Here is a 27196-nt window from a genome sequence, read left to right on the forward strand (position 1 = left end):
TCACCAAGACCAGCAAACTCAGCACACATCAGCGATCTCTGGTCTGAGAGAGTCATTTATCCATCGTGCCATCAAAGGGTTCAGTCCCATTTTAAATTCATTTTTAAACCAGTTATACATGACCAGAGATGCAATGACACCCTCATCTCTCTGACAAGGTCAGCCAGTTCTGTAGATTTTCAGAATTACAAAATAGTCGTGCAGGTTAGTTAAGCTGAAGCCAATGAATACAATCGGTGAGATTTTATACTTGAGTGGCAAATAAATGCGATATTGGCATAGAGCCCATGCCTGTTGCCTCCCACCCCAGCAAATATAGAATCGCATGTATAGCAAAAGAAGTCTATTCAGTCATTGTGCTTGTTTCGGTTGTTGGAAAGACCTATTCAATTAGTCCTACTGTCCCACTCTTTTCCTATAATCCTGCAGTTTTCCCCCTTCAAGCATCTGAATCTGCTTCCATCATCCTTTTAGGTTGTACATTACAGATGATTACAACTTGCTGCATAAGAAGATTTCTCCACATCTCAACTCTGGTTCTTTTGCTAATTACCTTAAAACTGTGCCCTCTGAATGTGGCAGAGGATGCGCGAATCATTTTCAGGATTGAGCCCATAACATTTTTCCAGTGAGTTGCTGGCATCAACCAGGCTGTCGTCAACAGCTCACCTGTTTCCTGTGGCAGAACATCCCTCACTTTTGCATGTACTGGCTCTGCAAAAGTTTCAGAACAATAGGCTCACCATTTTGGAGAGGTCTCCCTTTAAGATCTGCTGATTGAGCTATTCATGGAGAAAGTGAGTCTAGCATGTGCCATGTACCTACCACCCATTTCTCAATAAAAATTGCAATTGGGGTACTGTAGTACAACAGGCATAGGACCCTGATTTACATGTTTAAATAGTTTCTTGTCCGTTTTAATTGAGCAACCAGCACAAATGGAACTGTTAGATAATTAACTGTGTCATTATACATATAAGCAACTAGTGTTAAACCAGCCTGTAAATTATTAAAAATCATAAAGTCTAGAATCCAGATCTAAAATTCTGTAAAATTAAGAAACGCACACAATAAAATTATATACAAAAAAATCCCTAATGTCCTGCAACAAGCCCTTTCTGAAAGCATAGCACCACCTACAGGTAAATACCAAGTAAACTGCAGTTAAACGTTACCAGTTTATAATGTACTTTATGTTCAGGTGCATGCTGCTATTCCACCTAAAGTGGATACATCCATGATTACAGCTGTGGAAAGTGCACTCCACAGGCAATCTCTACTATTATACTGTTTACTCTAAACTAAAAGGCTAAAGAAATTGAAAAATGCTTCAGTTTTTAAACGCCAATATGGGGCACTGTAGTACAACAGGCATAGGACCTTGATTTACATGCTTAAATAGTCTCTTGTCTGTCTTAATTGAGCTACCAGCACAAATGAAATTGTTAGATAATTAAATGCGTCATTATACATAAGCAACTAGTGTTAAACCAGCCTGTAAATTATTAAAAATCATAAAGTCATAAATCATAAAGTCTAGAATATGGGGAGGCAATAGCGAAGTGGTATTGTTGCTGGACTAGTATTCCAGAGACCCAGGGTAATGCTCTGGGAACCAGAGTTCGAATCCCACCTTTGGCAGATGGTGGAATTTGAATTCAATAAAAACTGGAATTAGAAGTCTGATGTTGACGACCATGAAACCATTGCCGATTGTTGTAAAAACCCATCTGGTTCATTTATGTCCTCCTTTAGGGACGGAAATCTGCTGCCCTTACCTGGTCTGGCCTACATATGACTCCAGACCACACAGCAATGTGGTTGACTCTTAAATGCCCTCTGAACAAGGGCATTTAGGGATGGGCAATAAATGCTGGTCTAGCCAGCAACGCCCACATCCCATGAACGAATAAAAAAAAAAATAAATCAGGACATTATATAAAAACTGCATCAAAAGTTGATCCTAACATTTTCTATGCCTAAAAATAATGGATGAGCAAAATGATTGCTCACAACAGTAACAGCAGGTACCATCGCTATAACTCTATTTGATTGCTACACATTTCAGTCAAACTCAGTCACAACACAAACTTTTGAATGGGTCACTAGATAACAATCAAGAATGTCTAATTTTCCCCCTCACTAGCCCAAGGATAAAGCCAAACTCTTGTGCATACATGATAATCTCATGAGCACAGTCTAATGTGACCTCCTCTGACTTGTGTTTTTTGCTAGCTAGCTGCTGGGATTTTCTGGTCCAAAGTCCTATGAAGAGATCAAATAGACAGAGCTGCATAATGATTAGCAACCAAAATGTATGGATTGTCCTTGGGCACGTAAAACTTATAATAGCCAAGTACAGAGAAGCCGGACACCCAGAGAGCAGAATGTGGCTGGGCAAGGTGTCCAGCAACACTGGATGTATACCAACAGTACAAGGCACCAGAAACTCAACACAGCAAAGACCCCAGCCAGTAAAGTGACCATAGGTACAAACAACAGCAATCAGAGTCCACAAATTAGTGAGATTAAAGTAACCAAGGTCCCGGAGCACAGCAGTTCAGTTCTACTTTAATATTGTTTATCCACTGGAAAATATCATGAAGATGATAAGTTATTACAAAATAGTAAGAATGTTTAAAGTGCCTGCTATTTCTTTTGTTATGCCACTCAATTAATAATTTGTAATTTTACACCAGTGCACTGCAGTTTTACTGTTCTACAACATAGAAACAAGATATTAAACTTATCTCTAATAAACAACTAGTGATGATCTTCAGTGAGGTGGGAAGGAAGAAAATGGAGTCTACTTGGGATCATATTGGATCAAAGACCTTGTTCATCCTTTATGACAAGACTCACTAATCCAACATCTAAAATCAGGCAAGTCCTTGGTATTACACTGTTAATGATCAAACTGCTATTTTGGAGAAGTGACTGGAGCTGCCACTCAGCTGTTAGACAACCCTGTAAGCCAATGCCCTATCAGGTTGACTGGCTGTAGCTGGCTAAGCATTTGGAAATTGAGAAATACTCCGTGCGTATTTGGGGGGTGGATACTTTAGTGGACCTAGGAGCGGGTTACGTATCTATGGGAAATGTGCGCACTCCATATTAGGCAAATAGATGTTCGGTATGGATTTCACAATTGTTTGGTTTGGAAACTCTTAAACCGTGGGATGCTGTTGTAAGATATTCAGTTGGCCAAACGCTTTTTAAAAATATTATTTGTTTTTCAATATTTCGAGAGAGTGTTCATTTGGTGCACTTTGCTGTAAAGAGTTACAGGCTCTCTAACCTGATTAAAAAATAAGCAGCTCAGCATTTGAAAAGTTATTTCACATTTCATATTTTAAAGTATACCTGCAGATCTCAACTGCCATTGTTCACTGGATTTGCAATTATTTGCAGATTTTCAGCTGGCAGGAGAGACCCCTGTCGCCTGCATTAAAAGGAGTGGGCAACATATATAACAAATCTAATCTTTATAGATTAATACAAAACCAACAAGAGCTGCTACTGGTGTATAATCAATAATCTGTCATGATTTTTCTCTCACATTTTGCTATAATCCCTGCGGAAGAACTGTAAACCAAAATAACTAAGTTTACTAAATTTTTTACTCCCAAATAAAGAAATTACCAACAACATTTCACTATTTGTAACTTACACTTTAACACATGAATCAGAACCAAAACAAATTAAACACGAATTAACAGGTAAATTATACTTCAAATAAAAAAGGTAAATTTCACTTTAAATAGTCAATACAACAAAGATATGTCTTGCGCAACCATAAACACCTGCATTACTTCCCTCAAACATGTGGCACAATGTGTAGTTCCAAAGTTCTCTAACTTGGCTTCTGGTGTGCAACATCTCTCACTTTTCCACTCAACCAATTGGGCCCTCAAGTCACATTCATTGACAAGCTGTATTCTAATCAAGGTCCCTAGAGACAGTTGCCACCCAACCAACACATTCCCACACAATCTGCCTAGCTAGGTTCATGACAATCTTAATGGCACAGATTTCCCAGAGACTCCTTTTTCCAATCCCTTTCATCAACCCTGTTAAATGGTCTGGTCAGCTCTGGCAAAACTGAAGCAACAGCAGTAAAATGGTCCAATTCACAATTCTTGCTCTAACCCTTTCTTCATCTTTCTGACCTGTTTAACTTAATTACACACACAAAACACCTTGTAAAAGTGCCTTTTCCATTCACCCCTCTGCTGCAGCTCTCCTTTGTATCTGGCCAACCAGCTTTTGGTCTTAATTTCCTTCCTGTTGGTACTGCTTCCAGGTCACATGGACCAGTATTTTTTATCATTCAGGAAAATTTCAATTAATCCCTTTCCCTTTGTAATTGTGAAAGTCCTTTTCTAACATCCTTAAAAACAATTACAAATCCCAATGACATTTTAAAGAAATTACAGATTTTTCTTCCTGTACCGCTTCCGGGTCAAAGGTCATCACATATAGCTTCTCTATTTTTAAATGAAGCTTTTGAAATTTGTCCCCCTGTTCACATAACTGATCAAATTTTAGCCTGTGATTTTTTTTTAAAACCTTGAGTATACCCCCATTTCTCTCCCTAAACAACTGGTGCTGAAGTCAATTATTGTGACCTCCAGGTGCCAACCCAACTGACAGCAGCACCGTGTCTAGGTTATAACTGAGTTTAGAAAAAGCTTCAACTAGGCTGGTCTAGAAACTAGTATTCAGACAAAATGGTTAAATTTTTAAAGAGTGGCAAGGGATTTGAAATCATGTTGTTTAATGTTAGTAATAAAGTCAACAAGTCACATGAAATTCCGTGATCTGTTATTATCCTGTTTAAAATTACTCAGCCTAGCGTCTTTCTTAAAAAAACACAGAAAACTACTAATGACATATGAATACATCAATTTTTTTTGCTAATATCATAATACTTTTAACTCCTAAGTACCATGTAAGAGAAACAAATAGAATCTACAGAGTGAATGCTAGCATCACAACATCAATGGTATCTACCATTGTTAGAAGTTGAAAACAATATTAAAAAAAGAAGCAACTAACAGTAAATGTTTAAACAAGTACATGGTGTCCCTACAGTAAAAACATTCCAGTAGATCCAACCCAGTCTTAGAAAAACATTCCAGAAATTGAGTGTGCTATGATTGTCACCACTGCAATGCTGCCTTGCTTTTTTTAAAAAATCACCCTCCCTCCCTGACATTACAGGAGAAATTAGACCCAGTTGTCCATTTATAGATGTAAAACAGGAGCAATAATGTCTCCAAGGGCGGGATTTTCTACACCCACCTGATGCTGGATTGTCCAGTCCCGCTGAAAGTCAATGAACTTTTGCCTGTGCCGCCAAATCTTCCGCGGCGGGTCCCGGCGGTGTACTGACTTTCCAACTAAGGTAATGCATTGCAGGTCTTGCTGTAAGAGACTGTACATTTCTGGTCAAGCGCAGCCTCCAAATGCACTGCTGCTCAGTAAACTGGGCCGACAGATCCATGTGGTGGAGTAAGGATGTCAGTTTATAAGCCCTTCCCCATGTGGACTTCTAATTGCCCTAACTGCAACTCTACTTATATAAATTGAAGGGTAATGAGGACTCGAAACGTCAACTTTGCTCTTCTCTGCCGATGCTGCCAGACCTGCTGAGTTTTTCCAGGTATTTCTGTTTTTGTTTTGCAACTCTACTTACCTGTTGCTAATCCTTTTCCTCCAACTAAAATGAATTGGCCAAGCTATCTCCTATGATCTGCAGTGTCACTAATTCCCTGGACATCCTGAAAACTTTGAAACAAATTCTAGAAAAAAATGCAGCGATGTCCCAAGTCAACAGTAGTTGCATGAATCAAGCAAGGCTTTTTTTAACCAATAGGTTCCAATAGTTCTGAATATTTGAAGATGAGTGTCCATTTAGAAAGTGCTTGGAATCGCTGAGTCTGACCTGTGCCACCTCATACCATGTTATAAGATTCTTATTTGAATCCTGAAAGGTGGCTTCTGCCCTGTTCTTACAGGCGCCTGGGCCATCCTTCTCATGCCAAATGGTCTGTTGAATTAGGGCAGGAGACATTCTTTTCCATTTTGCAGAGCGCAACGATCCTATTCCCTTTAAAAGAGGCAATGAAAATCCACCACAGGCTTTAACTGTGGTCTTTTAGGGACTGTTGATGTCACTCCTCTAACCAAGCAGGCCCAACTGGCCTGTCAGACCCTCTTTCCCCACCTTCTCTTTTACTGTTTGACCTTTTAAAGGCCTTTAAAATTCCCTGAAGGTCTAACGTTCCTTTGGAACGTCATAAATCTCATAATACTCCTGGTAATTCTGACTGTTATCCTTTCTCCTGGCATTCAGTCTTTGTGACCTGATACGTGAAAGATCAGCAGCTGATCCCTAAATCAGTAACAGTAGCAACAGAGTGGAACTTAAGGACATCAAGACATCCAGAAAGATTACAACAAGCACGAGTGATATGTTCCATGTAAAATCTCATATGCGAGTAACATCGGCAGATTTGTGTTACTTTTTCTAACTCTGTGGATAAGCAACACAGTGATGCAATTTGTAGCTCAGATTTTAAAGGTTAAATGCTTGACTCTGCTCATTACTCCCCATTCCAGACAACAATCAATCAGTCCTTGTTTGAAGAGGTGCCTCTTGACATCAATCCGAGACTTAGATTTTAACAATGTCACTTGCACTGCAATCATGATATCATCCAAATAGCCCTCCAAATTTACCTTTGAGATTCTACTTACTGTTTTACATATTTACTCTAATTTGCCTATCTTGCTGAAGGGCCTGAGTTTTTCCAACATTTTCTGTTAACAGTCACTGATAGTAGAAGAGTAGTCTCATGGGACAGAACCTTGTTGGGGTCTTGCCTGCTGGCTGGAGACCTGGCGAAAGACCCACGCTGCCTCTTTTCGGGAAGGCCCACCAAAACACAAGCCAATCAGGCAGTGGCAAGGCCAGCAGCAGCCCTTCCCCTGGAGTCATGACCTTGGGGGTGGAAGTCTCGCCACTGAGAGCTGCCGGCCAATCAGAGGTCAGCAGCTCTTGTGCACAGCAGTGCCACTGGGAAGGCGGTGGCTGCTGCTGGGAGGACAGGCACAGGAGCCCGAGGATTGCGGCGCGACCCAGGCCACAGAATCACAGAAGTTTAGTAATGTTGTGGGGTGAGGGGGTGTGTGGTTTCGTGGAATGGGGTCACAGGGAGAGGGATGCAGGGGGAGTCAGCGGCCAGGGCAGAGGGGTGGTTCTCTGTGATCCCCCTTCCTGATGTCCAGTTCCTCAATGAGGCCCTTAAGTGGTCATTAATTGGACACTTAAAAGCCTCAATTGGCAGCCGGGCAGGAAGGTCGACCGTAGGCCTCAAATGAGTGCCTCAAAGCTCACCACCAGTGAGAGCAGAAAATTCCATCCAAGGTGCCCCCACATGGGATTTGGATAGTTCTGTGTGCATTTTTGCCTTAGTACTTCAGCATGTTTTTACTTGTACAGTGCTACCAGAATATAGTTAGTAGTTACACTTTTAATTGTGATGCTCCTGATACATTAGCTCGCACTCTAAATTAATCAATAAACCTACTAATTGACGAAAAAATTCAGTCACTCGTTCCCATCTATCTCTATGTTTCTTCCTGTACACTCACGTCCTGCCTCCACAATTTTTAAATTCACTATTTAAAAAATTGCACTTCAGGGCACTCAATTGGCCTCCCATGTCTTGGGAAGGGAGGTGGGGGTGGGGGTTGGTGGGTGATATAAATTGTCCCCTTTTTTCCTGTCCTGATCCCTAATCATGCACCCCACCCCCTGCACACCCCTCCACCCCCCTCCACTCAACCCTGCCACCAACACAACCCCTCCCACAGGAAAGGAGAATGTTGGACAAGGGCGCGGTAGTTCTCAGCTGTGAGGCAACTCCCTCCCTCAATCAAATAGATTTCAATGAACATTTGAAGAAAGTGGCCCACTGCTGGGCCAGCACACCCCTCACTTCTACCCCCTCCAGACCACTGTTACCACCCTCTGGCCACCGCTCTCTTTCCTCTGCCACATCCTCCACCGTTTTATTTTTAGAATACACCCAGTCCCTGGTTTCAGGTTGCGCAGCGATTGTAGTAAAGACAGTGGTCAGCTGAGATCATTCCAGACCAATGTAACACCGCTCTAAATGTATCTCCAGGATGTGCACAGGATTCCCCAGTGACTGGTTACCTCTCTCACTGCTGGTATCAAAAGACACTGGTAACCTGGCACAGAACCTCCATGTTTACCCTTCCCTGATACTAGGCATGGATGCTACAAACAATTTTCGAAAGAAAATTACCACGCTTCTTCTGGACATCTGGCATCTTCTCCTTTTTCCGATCCTTTTTCTCAAATGCTTTTTTGATATCGGAAACGTTAATGACCTCCTCTGGCTTTTTCTCGTTCAAGTTTTCTGACATCTGCAACAGCTGCTTTTCTGGTATTTCAGAGTCTGCAGATGCCACATGATGTTCTAGCAGCACACGCATTGCAGCTGCATCAACAGCAGTTTTAATCTCAGGGTGTGAGCCTGTACCTCCAGACAGGTAGACATGCTCTGCTCCTTGCCCGACCATTATTGGGCAGGAGTCAGTAGCTCTTTTGCCTGGTTCAGGTGCACTGCCGGGTCCGCCCTTCAGGCTTTGACCAAACTCAACCTCTCTGCTAATGTTTTGTGTAGATGATCCACCAATGTCAGCTTGTTCACGCCCATTAACTGGTTGACTCAGTGGAGCTTTGCACGGTCCACTGTCTTCTGAAGTTCCACCAACTTCCCTAACCTGCTCATTTTGTGGGGTTTGATCAGCTTTGCTAGCCTGGTGACCATGCACAAGACTACATTTCTGGATTTGTATTGTGTGATCAAATTGACTGTCTTCAGTTTCATTAGAGTTCACGTCCTTCGCATTAAGTTTCCTTCTCTGTACGCTCTGTACCATTTCATTAGGTTTCTTGAGTTGGTCTGCTTGCTGGGACAGATTGTCCCGTCCACTGCTGTCAGTATTGCCAGATGGACAGGGGTCTTTGATACTTATGTCAAAGCCAACTTCTCCACTGCAGAGAGTTTGGATTGCATTTACTTCCTGCCTAACCAGTGCAACATGGTCCAATCCAGACTCATCCACACTTCCCAGAAGCCCATGAGGTGAGGCACCTGTTCCGTCCTGATCTGACTTGCTGGTATTCTCATGCCCTGCATCTTGTTTGAGATCAATGCTCTGTACACAGTCAACTTGGGAAAATGTGTTAGATTGTACTTTGGAATTGAATCTGTCTGTCTCTCTGCATGGTGCACTTTGGTTTAACCAACTGCTGCCCAGTTTGGTCTTCTCTGCCTGGGTGAAGTTACAACTAGCAGCAGTCTTCAAAGTTTGATTAGATTGACTGACCTGTTCATTGACCATGGCATGACTGGACCTTTTATTATCCATTTGTGCCTCCTCCCCAATGATGGAAGAGCTGGGCTTCCAATCAGGGTCATCATCTAGTGCAACATCTCCACTCTCTTCAGGTGACATAGCTTTCTTCAGCACAAATGTATCATCTACTTGTTCAGTTTGCTTACATTCACCATCTGCCGGACTTAGCTTTCTGTAGTCGGCTGGACTAGATTGATCCCTTTGTGGGCTGGGTTTGCACACACCTAGATCTCCACAAGAAGTTGCGTGCAGATCTGATGAATAACTTGCTTCGCTGAGTTGGCTCGGTTGTTGATCTGGTTTAGTGATGTATAGCTCAGTCTGAGAAAGAAATCGCTTCAGTCTTCGCTCACTTCCATCCGTCTTTACTTTTTCAGTGACAGGTTTATCACCTCGAGTTTCCCCCCGGGTCTTCTCGCGTGGATCTCCTGTTGTGTTTTCAGTCCCTTCTCCTTGGATACTCTGCTTTTCTGATTCCTTCTCGCTGTGTTTCGCCACGGACACAATCTGATTCGCGGTCAACTGAGACGCACCTTCAGCCAGTTCACCGACCACTTCCACGGTCTCTTTTTGTTCACTTGCCAGAGGGTTTAAGGCAATTTCACCTTCCTGGGTGCTCTGCCCTCCAGGTGGTGCACTGCCGAGGCTCTCAGCTTTGCAGCCACCTTCTTTCTGTAGCCATTGCTCATTCAGTGGTTCCTCCTCAAACAATTGTTCACTGGGTTCCGGAACTGCACGGTTTGTTTTTTTTACTTTCTCTATCTCATTGTTGCTCACCCTTTCTGAGCCACTTGCATTCTGCTGAACAGCTGATGACAGGATTCTTGGACATTCACTTCCCTGTTGTTGCCAAGCAGCCTCGTTTTCCACAGTTGTTCTACATGTTGGAATAATGCACACATTTTCCTCGTTCCACTTAGCTTTAGTTTCTGCTTCCGTTCTGCCTTGAATAGAATCAGCGTCCTCTTCAGCGTTAGCATTTTCTAGATCCTTCTCAATTGTTACAATAGCAGAATCCAGTTTCCGAACAGATTTCTCAACATCCATTCCCTCGATGTGAAGCTGTCTCTTGACCTCCTGTTCCTGCTGCTTCACTCTGTGTTCAGGGAGTGAAGTTTCTGCGTCACCCTGGTTCACATTGCAGTGGAAGGAAGCAACAGGCTCCACCTTATTCAAGCTCACTTCAATATTAGCACTTCTGGTTTGGCTATCATCTAGCTTTTCCTGCATTTCTTCAAAGTCTTCAAAGTTTTTTATTTGTTCCATTTTAACACTTGATAATAGGGAGAAAAAAATCACAAGTTATAACAGAAAGCAGAGCTAGTTTAAGAGACAGCTAACCTCCACTGAATGTGCACCAGCTACTGTCCTTTTAAAGCCATGTAGTTGGATGCTTTGCCATCATGCTCATCCCTTTCCTACTAGGGTGATGTAATGGACTTGATTAAGCAGAAATTTAAGCTAGAGACAGCTGATTGGCTGAGTTTAACTGAGTTGAGTAACAAAGAATGACTTATGCCAAGAAAATCCACTGCAGTAAAGACAAACGAGCAATAACATACACTCAAGAGACATACACACCCTTCATTTTCGCTTTTCTCCAACCCAGTTTTGTTTAATGCTCCTTGCCCATGAATTCTTACCGGTTTTTTACTGCAAGCAAACCAGAATTAGGTTTTGCAGAGAGTGCACACTGAGAGCAGTTGAGTTGAAGGCTCTTGCAAACTGTGATGCAGTGGCACAATATCTTATCTTGATCTCTGACCTCTGCTGGTTTACATATCAACACGCATAAAGGCTTGCATTGTAGCCCCGACTTCTGCTTATTGGTTAAAACCCGTATCTGTGGTCTTTGAAGAGACAGGATTTCAATTTATTTACATTGGCTGTTGGCTGTGAAATGTACTGAATCATGTCTGTTTGACAGACAAAGTGCATTTATTTTCAATGCTAAGACTTCATTGACTTGTATCTGATCTTGTTTTCCCCACCGTCTACTGCCCTACAGACAACATTTAAGGCCGTAATTTGATAGGTCAGTTTGTGGAGGCACTAAAAGACTTGCGCAAGTAGAACCTGATGCCTGGGTTAGTAAATATAATATTTGCTCTGCAACTGAGCTATAAGGCAGAACCTCCCCAGCTTCAAATCCCAATTCATGGTAAATCAGCTGATCACAGCCAGGCAGTTAAAATTTTGTCTCACCTGCCAGGCTAAAGAGGAAATGTAATGAAAAACTCACCTAGCTTCCTCCCTGATAGTTATCCAATAGCTATGCTTGACAATATATTTGTCTGGGCAGGATTAGGTTTGGCTGTGAGATGCAAGCACTATGGCCCCAAAATTTGGCTGCTTCGCGCCCGTAGTTTTGGTTCCAAAATGGCGTCTGTGCTGCATACATGTCTGATGTGGTCTTCACAGAACACCATTTTGGGGAGGTCAATAGCATGGGTGTTAGGAGCATGCGACCAGACTCCTCCAAGCCCCTTGACAGCAATTGTGCATACCCATCAACATTGATAAAAACAAAAAACTACTGCGGATGCTGGAAATCCAAAACAAAAACAGAATTACCTGGAAAAACTCAGCAGGTCTGGCAGCATCGGTGGAGAAGAAAAGAGTCGACGTTTCGAGTCCTCACGACCCTTCAACAGAACTGAGTATAATTAGGAGAGGGGTGAAATAAGAAATATTTCACCCCTCTCCTAACTATACTCAGTTCTGTTGAAGGGTCGTGAGGACTCGAAACACCCATCAACATTGTCCTGTAGGCCGCCCCATCAAAGTCCTCATTTGAGTCCCCTGCAGCAGAACTTTTGTGCAACATTATCCTCCAAGGAAACTGGCACCTGTGCCACTCTCTTCCCCTGTCCTGGCTGCAGGAAATCCATGCCCTGTGCAGGCTATACCCTCTAAATTTTGCACAATGCCAATATCCATGCCCTGTGCAGGGTGTACCCTATAAAGTTCACACAATGCCAGTATGTGAGCTGCTGGTTGAGAGGGTAAGATTGTGACAATGTTTCTTCATTGTCAATGTTCTGCTCCTCTTGGACTTCACAATCCCTCACCAGTGCTTTACTACAAGGTAGTTCTAGGTATCTGAAAGGAGGAAAGCATAAGCGTAGGGTTGTGATCAGAGAGAATAGGTAGGGGTGGAGGGTAGGAAGCAAAAGCACTATGCTTACATCATTTACAGCTTGTATATCAGAAGGCATTGTGGGATGAGGGGAAAAATGGGGTGAGAAGGTGGATTAGGTAGGAGCATGCTCTCACCATTTTTGGTTTCAGCCCTGCCACTGGCCATGGCCTCAATCATAACCATTCCAACGATGGCCAATGCCATCTCCTCCATGGGGGTGAAGGCTTGCAGCTGTGCCTGCCCTTCTCCAGTTGGGTGTTGCTGCCTACTTTCATGTACCACATTGTCCTACAAGAGAGAAAAATGTGTCGGTGATTGTGGTGCCACGTGTTTTGCTGATGTGCCTGTCACAGTTGAATAGCTGTCAGTGTGTGCAAATTGATGGATGTGGGTGTAAGGCTTGCAGTGGCACTAAGCGTGTGAGGATGAGTTGAGGCTAAGAATGTATGGTGAAAGTCACGCTTGATAGAGATTATTGGTAGGTGAATAAAGGAGGATAATGAATGGAGCAGTATAGGAGGCTCCTAGTTCATATGTATGGATATGGCATTTGACGATACATTCACTGACCTTGATCAATCATGTGAGGTCATTAGACTTCTTCCCGCACTGCGCTCAGGTCTTCAGGGTGAGACTACTCGTATTGACAGCGATGGATCTCTGATCCCACTGCCTATGCAGTGTCTGCCTGGATGGTCTCTTGGACCCCAATGGATAGAGAACCTCTTTCCTCCTGTCCTCCAGCGTGGCATCAGAAAACTTTGCAACACCCTCTCTGCCCTGTTTTTTCCTTCCAAAATTATAATTCATAAAATTTATAAAAGTACATTACATGACTGTTAAAGTTGACATTACATAAAGCACGAAACAAATCAGTTTCTTCCAAAACAGTATATTACTCACTACATTTACAATTGCAGTCAATATTTACAATATTCATTACATGTCAAAATATCTCTCTACCCTAGTGCACCATTTGTGTAGGTCTTCCTGTCCAGGCTATGGGCCAAGTGCTGGTAAATGGGATTAGGTAGGTAGGTCAGGTGTTTCTCACATGTCGATGTAGACTCGATGGGCCGAAGGGCCTCTTCTGCACTGTGTGATTCTGTGGTTCTGTGATTCTGTGAGACTCTTCCCCAGCCACGTCCAGCATCCGCTCGAGCCAGAATGAACCTCCTTTTTAAGTGATGCTAGCCTTGCATGAGCTTGGGACACCCTGCTGAAGACTGTAGCCACTCAGCAGAGTGTTTAGCTCTGGGCTATAGGCTACTATTATTAAAATCAGCAGGCAACATTAAGTTTGCATGTTGCCTGCATTGCAACAAATGGGCGTGGGTCAATCCTGCATTGCAATTATCAAGCTTTATCTAATTTTTCACCGATGTATTTGGGTGGACACTATGGGGAGGAATGACAACACATGTGACACTGCACTCTAATTTGAGTAAGCATCTTGAGGGGGGAAAAAGGCAGGAAGTACTTGTACTCTTCAAGGGCCATGCGGTGGCTTTCCAATGTGCTGCATCATTGCATTATTACATTCTTGCTGCTGCAGTGAATTCTACCAAGCACTTATGACAATGACTTACATTTATATAGAGCATTTGATACAGTAAAGCATTACAAGGCACCTAGGTTTGCCAACCCTCCAGTAATTGAAAATCAATCTCCAGGACACTGCTGTGTGCAACTCTGGAAAAAAAATCATCAGGACATTAAAAGATTTTTTTTTTTGTCATTTTCTTTGAACTTTTCTCTTTACCAGATATAAAAATATTGAAAATGGGGAAAAATGGCTGTTTGGCTGAGAGTCAAGTATCATCCACTTGGGTAATGAGTCTTTTTGCCTTCCAATTGGCATAGGTGAGCAGCATGTCACGAGGATGGATGTGTTGGCCGACTAGTAGCTGGAGTTTGGGGGTAGGCCATGTGATGAAACCTCCAGGAATACAGTTAATCACAGATAGCAACCCAAAACAGAAGTGATATCAATAAAAACAGTTTTGACACTGAGCCACAGAAGTAGATATCAGAACAGATGATCAAAAGCTTGATAAGGTGTTAGGTTTTAAGGTGCATTTTACAAGAGGAGAGATACAGAGTGGCTATGGAGGGAATTCCAGAGCCTGGGGCCAAGACAAATGATAGTATGGCCTGGAGAGATTAAAATCAGAGATGCTCAAAATGCCAGAATTGGAGGAGCATAGAGATAAGAAAGTTTGTAGGGCTGGAGAAGGTTACAGAAACAGGAGGGGCAGGGCCATGGAGGAATTTGGAAACAAGGAGGAGAATTTTCTCCCTGTCAGGGGGGTTGGGCAGGAGCGGGGGCGGGACTGCGCGCAGCTGATTGCTGCCTACGATTGGCTGTTTGCTGCAATTTTATGTGGGCAGGCCAATTAAGACCCGCCCAGTGTGATGTGCACCCGGAAGCGCTGAGCGCCCCCTATGTGGGCAAGGGGGCGGGGGGGGTGGCGGTGGGGGGGGGGTGGTGTGGTTGCCTGAGTCGGAGACTGCGTGCGAAAAGAGTGCAGAAAGCTGCCTCAGGGAGATTAGTTTCAGTGCAAAAAAATTTAATAAAAGAAAGAAAAATTTAAGACATGTTCCCTCATGTGAAACTGTCACATGAGCTGGGACATGTCTATTAATTTTATTTAAAAATTTTACAAGACTTTAAAAACTTTCATGAAACCTCATCCCGCCCATGGATGAGTTCCATGAAGGCCGCCTGGGCCTTAAGGTTGGACGGGTAGCTCAGTTTATTGATTGAATTGAGAGTCAACCGGCCTTAATAGGCCTTTGACAGTTCGGCGGGCATGCAGCCGACTTGGGTGCTCGCCCGTCGAGCTGAAAATCTGAATCGCGACGTCACTGCGCGTCATTTTACACCTCGGTGAGCGGGCCCTGCCCCCGCTTGCCGAGCCGAAGATTCTGCCCAAGGATGCGGATTTTAAAATTGAGGCCTTGTCAGATGAGGAGACAGTCAAGGTCAACAAGCACAGGGTGATGGGTGAATGCAATTTGGAACAAACAGCAGAGTTTGGCTGATGACAAATTGAAGCCAGCTAGGAGAGCATTGGAATAATCAAGTCCAGAGGTATCAAAGGCTTGGATGAGGATCTCAGCAACCGATGAGCTGAGGCAGACTCAGAGCCAAGCGATGTTATGAAAATTGAAGTAGGCAGTCTTGGTGATGAGCACCGGCCTCCCATCATCCTCTCATCAGGTCATCATTTCTGCTCATGGAATGGAGAGCAGGCATATACACTGAATGCTCCAAAAGACAGTTAAGAGATTAACCACCACAATGTGCAGGTCTTCACATGCGCTTGGAAGAAAGCTACACAAAACACAACACTCAGACAAAAACAAAATACTACAGATACTGGAAATCTGAAATTAAAAATGGTTGTGTTCATTTGTGTCAGAACACTAGGGGGAGAACTTCCTGCACATGCACAGTGCTGGAGTATCAGATTGTCAGCTGGCTGTCTTAAAACGGACAAGTTGGCTTGACACAGACTAACAATAAAGTTCAGGTCTGTGCAGTCCTTAACCAATTGCATGTGCTTGTATCTAGTTTACCTCTCATTTATCAACTGTTCCCTCTGAAAAACGTGCTTCTGACGATTCATTAAATGAAGATACATAATCAGGAAATTTCAGTAAATGAGATTCCAAACTTCCAATGAGCTCAGAAACCATGGAGAATTGATTCTAATATTCTTTAACAAAAATCAATAAAAAGAAGTATTTTGAATAAAATATTTAAGAAAAATTCATAGGTTTCATAACAATGACTCTGGGAGTAAAAGTTCCATGATATAGCAACAGAGCTATCCAGGCTATGTAGGAACTCCCTGCACAAGCCTTAACACTGGGAGGAAAAGATAGCATTCAAAAATGTAAATAAACCCATTTATTTTAGTTATTTTCATGGTCTGAATTGTAATGGACTGTGGCAAGTTAATTGCTGTTCTGTGTTGGTGGGGTCGGGGGAGGTGGGTTTAACCCTTGTGTAGATGCTGGTATTTCTCTTTCAAAGTCCCTGGGTGTCTTTTTAGACCCAGAGCAGAATGGGTGTGAGGCGTGAAGTGTCAGTTTACTTTCAGTTCCTGACTAAACTGTCTGAGAATCAAGGTCTAGGAATTAGGCAAAAATCCCATCCTGCCACCGACCGGAAAGGTGTCAGGAACAGTTGTGCATTCGCCGGCTGCCGCTAATGGGCCGAGTGTGTATATGCAACTGTCCCTGATGCCTTTCGGCTGCAGGACAGTGAATAAAAGCAGAAAATGATGGAAATACTTAGCAGGTCAGGCAGCATCTGTGGAGAGGGAAACAATTAATGTAAAAACAAAAAACTACTGCGGATGCTGGAAATCCAAAACAAAAACAGAATTACCTGGAAAAACTCAGCAGGTCTGGCAGCATCGGCGGAGAAGAAAAGAGTTGACGTTTCGAGTCCTCATGACCCTTCAGCAGAACTGAGTAAAGTTAGGAGAGGGGTGAAATATAAGCTGGTTTAAGGTGGGGGGAGAGAAGTTGTGGGGGGGTGGTGGGGGGGGTGGTAGTAGGGACAAGCAAGCAGTGATAGGAGCAGATAACCAAAAGATGTCACAGACAAAGGAACAAAGACGTGTTAAAGGTGGTGATATTATCTAAGAGAATGTGCTAATTAAGAATGGATGGCAGGACACTCAAAGTACAGCCCGAGTGGGGGTGGGGTGGAAAGACTGACAGGGCATTACAGATTTAAAAATAATGGAAATAGGTGGGAAAAGAAAAGTCTATATAAATTATTGGAAAAAACAAAAGGGAGGGGGAAAGAAACGGAAAGGGGATGGGAATGGGGGAGGGAGTTCAAGATCTAAAGTTGTTGAATTCAATATTCAGTCCGGAAGGCTGTAAAGTGCCTAGTCGGAAGATGAGGTGCTGCTCCTCCAGTTTGCGTTGGGCTTCACTGGAACAATGCAGCAAGCCAAGGACAGACATGTGGGCAAGAGAGCAGGGTGGAGTGTTAAAATGGCAAGCGACAAGGAGGTTTGGGTCTTTCTTGCGGACAGACCACAGGTGTTCTGCAAAGCGGTCGCCCAGTTTACGTTTGGTCTCTCCAATGTAGAGGAGACCGCATTGGGAGCAACAAATGCAGTAGACTAAGTTAGGGGAAATGCAAGTGAAATGTTGCTTCACTTGAAAGGAGTGTTTGGGCCCTTGGACGGTGAGGAGAGAGGAAGTGAAGGGGCAGGTGTTGCAACTTCTGTGAGGGCATGGGGAGGTGCCATAGGTGGGGGTTGAGGAGTAGGGGATGATGGAGGAGTGGACCAGGGTGTCCCGGAGGGAATGATCCCTATAGAATGCCGCCAGGGGGGGTGAAGGGAAGATGTGTTTGGTGGTGGCATCATGCTGGAGTTGGCGGAAATGGCGGAGGATAATCCTTTGAATGCGGAGGCTGGTGGGGTGATAAGTGAGGACAAGGGGGACCCTATCATGTTTCTGGGAGGGAGGAGAAGGCGTGAGGGCGGATGCACGGGAGATGGGCCGGACACGGTTGAGGGCCCTGTCAACGACCATGGGTGGAAAACCTCGGTTAAGGAAGAAGGAGGACATGTCAGAGGAACTGTTTTTGAAGGTAGCATCATCAGAACAGATGCGATGGAGGCGAAGGAACTGAGAGAATGGGATGGAGTCCTTACATAAAGTGGGGTGTGAGGAGCTGTAGTCGAGGTAGCTGTGGGAGTTGGTAGGCTTGTAATGGATATTGGTGGACAGCCTATCACCAGAAATTGAGACAGAGAGGTCAAGGAAGGGAAGGGAAGTGTCAGAGATGGACCATGTGAAAATGATGGAGGGGTGGAGATTGGAAGCAAAATTAATAAATTTTTCCAAGTCCCGACGAGAGCATGAAGCAGCACCGAAGTAATCATCGATATACCGGAGAAAGAGTTGTGGGAGGGGGTCGGAGTAGAACTGGAACAAGGAATGTTCCACATACCCCATAAAGAGACAGGCATAGCTGGGGCCCATGTGGGTACCCATAGCCACACCTTTTATTTGGAGGAAGTGAGAGGAGTTAAAGGAGAAATTGTTCAGTGTGAGAACAAGTTCAGCCAGACGGAGGAGAGTAGTGGTGGATGGGGATTGTTCGGGCCTCTTTTCAAGGAAGAAGCTAAGGGCCCTCAGACCATCCCGGTGGGGGATGGAGGTGTAGAGGGATTGGACGTCCATGGCGAAGAGGAAGCGGTTGGGGCCAGGGAACGGGAAATTGTTGATGTGACGTAAGGTGTCAGAGGAATCACGGATGTAGGTGGGAAGGGACTGGACAAGGGGAGAGAGGATGTTTCAGGTTGATGACCTTCCATCCGAACTGGGAAAAATTACAAATGCATTTGGTTTTAAGCAAGTGAAGGTGGCGGGGGCGGGGAGGGGGTGGGGGTGGGGGCTGGTCGGGGAGAGCAAGAGGGAAAGTCTGTCATAGCTTGGAAGACAGGAGAGATAAAATGACAAAGGATTTGGTGGTGCTGGGTCAAAGCAAACAATAATGAGACAAATAAAGAAATAATAGACGTGAAAGGAGCACCCCAACTGAGTTCAGCTCTTTGTTTAGTTGGGTTGTCAGGGGCAGTCAGGGGAGGAAAGCAGACAGGATTCAAATCCCATGATTTATTCCCCCTTCCCCAAGAAATGCTGAGGCTAATTGTTCTGTCCCAACCACCGTAGGGTCAGTTAGCAGTAGTGACTGAACCTGCGATTATCTTACTCTGTAGGCATAGGAGGTGGGAGGCCTTGAGAGGCAGTGGGTAACGTCCCTGCCTCTGAGCCACAAGCTCTAGGTTCAAGATCTACCCCAGGGCCTAATAACCAAGGAAAATGCATTCATAACATAGCCAAACAGGTTGAGCATAAACCTGCAAATCCTTCCAACACACACCAATGGCAGGTGGTAAGAACGGGAGAGATTCCTGGTCAGCCATGTGATGGAAAGAATGTTGGAGCCTCTACCATCACTGTCGATAGCTCCAGACCATAACATGCCTGTAAAAGAGCATGTTGCCACAGCAACCTGGACTCCCTGAGTGAACTGTAACACATCACCACAAAGTACAGGAGAGGAGTTCCACGTTGGTATTTATAACAGTTTCATTTGCATATATAGACCACACATGAGCAATACTACTGCAATTTAAATCCCATCACGTTTACCACTTGTCGTAGATGGTGTTATCTGAGTTGAAATCTCAGGGTTCCAGGACCTTCCTCCTCTCCCCAACCTCAGGACCAAATGGTCATACATGGAAACAATTCACAGTTAAACTTCCTATTTTCCTTCTACCTTGACATAGTCTCCAGCTGCAAACCAACCTGAGTTTCACATGCTCATAAAGTGTGTAGTTTTCTCTCCGATAGGCTCTATAATCAGGGAATCTCAACTCCTATGGAAATCATTGGTTCCCACCTTTGTCTGTCTGGCAAAGGAACAGGTAAATGTTCCTATCTGATCACATACAATTTTATGATACTTTTACAAATAGATTTTGTAAATTCATTCAAGTAGAAATTCTCCCCTATTCCTCTTCCCTAAGCAACAGTATCCTGTGGGTTAACACTCTGTAACAACAAAGCAATCTTTTGGAAGGTTATTGCACTCTGAAGTTTGCATAGCAACAGCAGTTTAAGTAAATATAACACAACCAGAAAAAGGATATAAAAATACACTGCACTGGTGAAGTGTTTGTTGAGTAATGTTGACATGAGCTCAACTGGTAAAAATCAAATGTTTTTTTTCTCATCTTATCTTGTGCTTGGGTTTGCAAAGTCTGTGGAATAATTTAGATTAAATCTGTAATTTGTAAACCAGGATCAGTTTCTTAAAAATAAAGGAGCAAGTGGGTCCGTGGATTGCTCCTCTAAAAGCTGTGTAAATTCATGTACTTCAACTTGGCATCGAACATGATGACCCCCAAATTCTGTAAGGATTCTCCTTGTCTCCTGCTATAACTCTGGTCAGAGGTCCCTTGGTGCTATTTGGAATTTGCTACCCCTGAGGGCTGTGAATGAGCAGTCATTGAGTAAAGGACAGAGATCAATGGATTTATGGATACGAAGGGAATCAAAGGATATAGGGATTGTACAGGAAAGTGGAGTTGAAGTAGAAGATGAGCTTTGATTGTATTGAATGGCATAGCAGTCTTGGAGGGCTAATTAACCTACTTCTGCTCCTATTTCTTATGTTCTTATTTGTTCTTTTTAATCTTAATGTTCTTTGTAATAAACATTTTCTTGGCAAGGTGAGCTAGAAAAGTTAATTAGTCTTTTCTTTTACGGAACTATTGTGCATTCCCAGAATTATCCGCTTTTATTTCAGATTTCCAGCAATTGCAGTATTTTTATTTGTGAGATGTTAGTTTTAGTGAATGGGAAACATCCCCATTTCAAGCACTCACTGTCAGCATCAAGTATTTTCAAGTGATGCATAGTAAGCAGAGCCAGCTGTAACTCACTCTATTCTACCCCGCCAGTGAGTTCTGGCCCCAATCTCCGAAGATGTCTCCACTGCACCAATGGGACATTTACATGTAACACAACACCCATCTTTGTGATGTGAGATTGTCAATTTTGCACCAATTAGGTGCCAAGCTGGTGCCAACTTTATACTGTTGTCCTACACCCCACTAAGAACTGTCTTGAGATTGCTCAAATTCATTTCACTTAGGATCCTTGTAGCCAGAGAGAATGCTTTGGGGAAAAAAGCAAAATTACTGCAGATGCTGAAAATCTGAAATAAAAGTACCATGCACTGGGAATCTTGTGAAAATTGTAGCCCTGTTCTCTACAGGGGGTCAACTAGCCACCTCCCTGAAATAGATACTGAATAATTACGCAAACAAGAGAATTCTCCCCAAACTAGCCAGCCAACAGACCAACTCACAGAGAAGCTTAGAGTAATCCAGATGAGACCACTTCCTTTCAGTCGTGGTATACGCCCTGAAACAGCAGGACTACACTCTCCGTGAATTCAGCAGCTGAAGAATTTAACCTTTTTTACAAACACAAAAAATTATTAGCATTTACCTTAAACAACTATCAAATGACCCCACCAACAGCACAACCCCAGGACATGGGATTACATGAATGTTTTAAACTGGTTCTTGGTTGATTGAAAGCATAATTAACTGTATGATTGCCGTGGTTTTGCATTCAAAATGGAGTTTTTTTATGTCCTCTTCTTGGAAGGGAGCTTTTCCTTCTCTTTCTTTCACAATTCTTCCTTCCCCTTATCTCCTTTTAGTGACCCTGCTGACTCCTTACTGGGAAATGTTTCCCTGAGCAACAGTGGTCCTCTGTTACCACAACATGCCTTATATGTCGGCCTAGACACTGAGTGGCAGCAAGCCAACTGACCACAGGGGACATCAGAGCCAAGTCTGCTCCTATCCTTCCTAGATGTTCACAACTACACACACAGCAGGAATCACTAGATCAGGGGTAGGATACGCTAGCTTATTTTAGACTGGAATCGGATCCAGGGGTGAAAGTTATCAATTGTAAATTATTTATGTTATTTTGTTTATGTCTTTGCTTCTGGTCTCTAATTGTAAATGAATTTGAACAGTAGTTTCAGCTTACACAAAATGTTCTAGCATTGTGTGCTTTCTGTTAAGAAGTTTACTGCGATTAGGAATAATTGTAAGACCCAAACTAGGCAAAGTCAACACAGCAGGAATAAAAAGCACAGATTTCAATCTGTAGCAGACTCAAATCTGCCATCATTTACATGAAAGTGATGCACTGAACAAGCCCAAACTGTAACAGTGAGGGAATTCTAATGATTAACAGCAGATTTATTAGTGTCAATTATTTAGGGTGAATGTTCTCTTCGAGCAAGGTAATGTGCTGGACCACGTTATCTCTTTCTTTCTTAACCAGCCTAGGCATGAGCACACTTCACCTTCTTAAAGCAACACTTACAGTGCTAACATTTCACCTGCACTCTAGTTGGGGCAGCTCTAACTCCCTATCCTGCATTATGGCTATACAGCCTCCTATTACACAAGAATTATACATCCCTAAAATGCCTTCCTCCATTTTAGCATTCTCATATCCCCACATGCTCAAATTTACCACTCCTGTATGACTTGGCATACAATCAATTTACCTCAATTATTACATAAGCAGGAAAAATTGGTCCTAAATGTCCGTCAAAGGCCAGCCACCAGTGGGATAACCCATCCTGAAACCCATTAGCCTCTTTGAGGATAAAGCCAAGCTGATCACCAGCTACTGCTGTAGCAAATGGTAAGGACACTGGGAAGTTGGTAACTAACACCTACACTGCCACCATGCTAGCCCTCTGAAGTATTAAACACACGCGAACTTCCATCCCCTTTTTATGTCTCCTTAATCCCAAGGGGTAATGTTCACCAGTTCTTAGCTTCTGCCATTCTTTCCTACAGATCCTTCACAAAACTGGAAGAAGATGATAATGATGATGAGGAGGAAGATAAGGTGGAAGAACAGGATAAAGGCGGGTAGGGGGGTTCAGGAAACCCAGGATACTTTTTCTCTCCCTTGTAGCATATGGGCAATGATGAAAACCAGCCATTCACCTGTTTTCTACCTGTTTCATCATGAACCTGTCTTCATCCACCCTGACAACTTCTAACACACCATCTGTGACATTTTCTTTTTCTCACTTGGGCAGCATCTCAGGCTTCTTACCTGGGGATAACTACATTGTGGATATTAGAAAAGAATTGCTACTGGATGATTCATTGAGAATGATGGTCTCAAAAGTGTGGGAGGATGTGCCCCCTTCTCAGGGGAGGCTGAGGAGCAGGAGAATTGTGGGACCCAAAACTCATGGCTATGTGCTTGAATGCAATCAAGCTCGAGGAACATCATTGTAGACTTGGAGGATGATCTTATTGCAATTGATAGGTGTGATTGTCAAGTCAACGTCTCTTTGGTAAGACGTATATGCCACATCTCTTGCCTTCACCCTCAGAGCACCATGACAGCGTAAACCAGACTGCCCATGAGCACTTTCCTGAGATACAACCAGCAAAAGCTCCATGTTGTCAGGACCCAGCTGCCATGAGACGAGGGCCACCTTAAGCACATGCCGCTTCTCTAAAGCATGGGGAATGTGCATATACTTTGTATTTTGTTATTCATGGAGCTTACAGGTATACAGGCAGGAAAGGGAGCACTCATTTTGTGCTGACATTCACTTAGTTGATGTTTATTAATAAAGAAGCTTGATGCATTGACATGTGATAGGCTGAGTACTGGTTTTAGGGAGTATCTCTTTATTTGCAAGTGGGGAGGGAGTAAGTCAGGCTTGATGGGGAGGCATATTAAATGATGTCGAGGAGGTTTCTGAAGAAGTAACTACCTGCTGATATCTGTCAGTGAGGAGTCCTCTGGGTGGATGCCATCCTTATGTTCTACTCTCTGAAGTTCAGGATTCTTTGCAATCAGCATCCCCTGTTCAATCCACAGCTCTTCCAGGATGGAGCAAGAGGCAAGTATAATTCTGGAGACCCTATCTGGTGCACAATAGAGAACCTGATGCAACCTACCTTGGTAGCAAAAGCATGCTTTAAACACCCCAATGATTCTTTTAATCGTAACTCCATGGCTTCTTATTCAGTTACAACAATCCTCTACTTCTGTTTTGAGTAATTTGAGTGCGATCATCAGCCATCCATATCTGCAGACCTAAACACCCTGTAGCCAGCTGTTGGTATGATTTTTGTCTTTGAAGAATGCTTTTAATGCTCACTGGTTGATGTTGCAGTGAGCCCTGTGGCTGCCTGAAAAACAGTCCAAGCTGTAAACGTCATTGAGTAGTGTTGGCAGCTGAACGTCATCTGAGATCTTCGTGGTCACAGAGATGCCCTGTTGCATCTCCTGAGAAGCAAACGCTTCTGAGGCAGAGCTTTTCAAAGAGGTCTACATAAAACATGCACTGCCTGTAATTTATTTGTGATGGCAGTGTCTGGTGGGCTGCTTTTCTCTGGTTTACCCACCTGACTATTTCTCCCACCAAAACTTTCCAAACAGCAGGATTCACTAACCAAACTTCCCAAAGTTCACAGATGCCTAATTTCCACCTCATACTTTAGTCTAACATACCCGGAATTCAACTGAGGGTTAAAACGTGGCAACTCGCGTCATTAGCTGGTCATATGCAAAATAAGCCAATGGCATGCAACTGAAAGAAATAAGACGGAAACAAGCAAAGAAAATGAAACAAGATGGGGCCTCACTGGTACAGTGCAGCAGATTGGGTCCAGAAGCGTGATCCTGAGCTTCCGGTGACCTTTCGGGCAGAATCGCTCTAGATGTGCACTAAGTGCAGTAGTGGGCGGGTAAAATGACATTTTACCTACCAGCTGCAATGGTGGCTTTTCACGCCGTATTGTCCCAAACCCGCTGCATTGATTATTCATTCCAGGGAAACACGCCATTTCCATGGCAGGTGGGCTCTCATTCATCCGCCATGCCATCACCGCGCCACTTCATCACACCGGGCGCCATATTTAAAGCCCAGCCACGCGCACACCTCTCAGTGCTTCCAGCCCATGGCTGCTGCATGGAAGACATGGCCCCAAAAGGCAAAAAGACTGCAGCCCCCCTGGTTTAGTGACGTGTCCCTCAAGCGCCTTTTGGACACTATGAAGGCTGCCATGATGTTCTCAACACCCACCCTGGCCGTAGGAGGGGCAGTGGCATCACCAATCCAGCATGGGACGCAGTGACAGAGGTGGTCAGCACCAATGCCTTGTGCTGCTACAGAATGAACGGCCTCATCTGTTCCGCCAAGGTAACTCATTCTTCTCATCATTCTCAACTCACACACTCTCAAACCCATCACATATCCACAGGGATCTCACACCTCAAGGGACAACACCACTAACTCTCACACACACCCTCACATCTCCATCAGGCTCATATCCTCTGGAGCTCGTGTCCTCATCCCATCCATGGCTCTGCTCACCACACAAACATTCCCCGCAGTGCCATGTGTCCTGCTTACACTCTCTCCACCTGTTTCCATGCATGAGAAGCCTGCTCACATCAGCAGGGACCCACATTGGGCCCTTCACTCAATCTGAGGCGTGTGCCATCACACTGACTGGTGAGGATGTGGACCGTGCCTGTGGCAACGGTGACATCAGCGGACACCCACCTGAGGACCCTGCACCACATCGTCCCTCTCTCAACGCAACTGTGAGTGCTCCCTCTCCTGCTTTTGACTCTGCTGCCATGCACTAATTATCTCTACACTGGTTCACAGAGAGCTTTGCCAAGCGACCGACATCCTCAGCCAGCCTCCAACCGGATCCTCACCTCCAGGCAAGAGGACACTTCCTCCATTGAAGAACTGGAAATAAGCAGCCTGGAAGACCCGTCACAGCGCTTACCCACACCCTCCATCAGCGCAGAGACACCCACCCCGGTGGGACGTAGATCTAGAGCAAGCTCGGGTTCACAATCTGGAGGTCACCGCACGGACACCTGTCTTCAGCAGGAGGAAGCAGGTTCAGCCAAGCTCCCCATCACTCGGAGGACTACTGGGGAAGAGGCATCTGTGAGGTCCAAATCAGATGATGAACCTGTGGATTAGGCCTTCCAACTCATCCTGGACAGTCAGCAGAAGGTGTGAGAACATCACGCAGAGCTCTTGGAAACCCTCAACAGAATGGCTTGTGACTTGGAGGAGTGCGTCCGCCTGCTCTCTGATGAAGTGGTGCCCACATGTGTGCATATGGAGGTCTCCATGGGGAGGATGGAGAACACCATGGAGACCCCGGCCCAGCAGAATGCGGAGATGTGCGCAGACCTGCATTTCATCGCGTGAGCTATGGGTGAGCTCCTGCAGTGGCAACATGAGAGGGAAATGAGGCACCTCGATGTTCCTCCAGGTGCTCCTCCCCCTCAATGAGTCAGGCCGGGGCCCCCGGGCACCCGAAGGGAGGAGGAGCGGCAGCTGGACACCCCTGGGTCATCCACTCAGGAATCTCAGAGGCTGTCCTCTCCCTCCTGGTCCCCTTTTCCTGTGACAACTCTCAACCTCATCCTCTGTCACCAGAGGGAGCAGCCGGCCCATGAGTGATTCTGGAGGAAGATGTTTGTGTGTGTGGCAGGGCCTTTCGAAGCCTTGTGCAAGCACTCATCCACACACACGGATCCTTCCTGTATCACACTCATCTCAATGTCCTGAGCATTTTCAATGCTGCCTGCTGGGGTTCGCTTTCAGTTGTCCATCTGAGCTGACCTGCATCTCCACTCACCCACTGATCACACTCCCATGGCACCCCTTCTACCCCCTTAGTCCCCCTGCCCACCTGCAGACTCCCCCCCAGCTTAGACCCTCGTCCTTCCTGGCTCCTTCAGACACCCTTACTTCTTCCGCCACCCTTAGTCCTTCCCCCCTCCTGACTCCTTCTTCCGGCCTTACCTCTTCCTTCAGCCTCACTTCTTCCTCCAGCCTTACTCCTCCTCTCTTCCTGACTCCCTCAGACACCCTCACTTCTTCCTCCAGCTTTACTCCTTCCTCCTTCCCGACTCCTTCCTCCACCCTTACTTCTTCCT

At 44.5% G+C, this 27196-nt stretch overlaps 1 protein-coding gene across 5 annotated transcripts in view; it reads right to left on the minus strand.

The window, feature by feature from the left end:
- The window catches only part of LOC144687851 (coronin-1C-like), a 181055-nt gene extending 169832 nt beyond the window's left edge, over nt 1–11223 (minus strand). Inside the window, exons 1-2 of one of the 5 annotated variants that reach the window (XM_078554383.1) lie at nt 11103–11223; nt 8340–10732 (exon numbers count right to left, since the gene is read on the minus strand). In XM_078554383.1, coding sequence (XP_078410509.1) covers nt 8340–10725 — 2386 coding nt within the window. In that variant the 5' untranslated portion in view covers nt 10726–10732; nt 11103–11223. Of the gene's footprint in view, nt 1–6778; nt 6890–8339; nt 10957–11040 lie in introns of those variants that run through there. The other 4 variants (XM_078554384.1, XM_078554389.1, XM_078554385.1 and 1 more) reach the window with 4 other exon arrangements.
- Nucleotides 11224–27196: the final 15973 nt, after the last annotated feature.

Source organism: Cetorhinus maximus, chromosome 12, assembly GCF_964194155.1.
Source record: "Cetorhinus maximus chromosome 12, sCetMax3.hap1.1, whole genome shotgun sequence".
Lineage (NCBI taxonomy): Eukaryota > Metazoa > Chordata > Chondrichthyes > Lamniformes > Cetorhinidae > Cetorhinus > Cetorhinus maximus.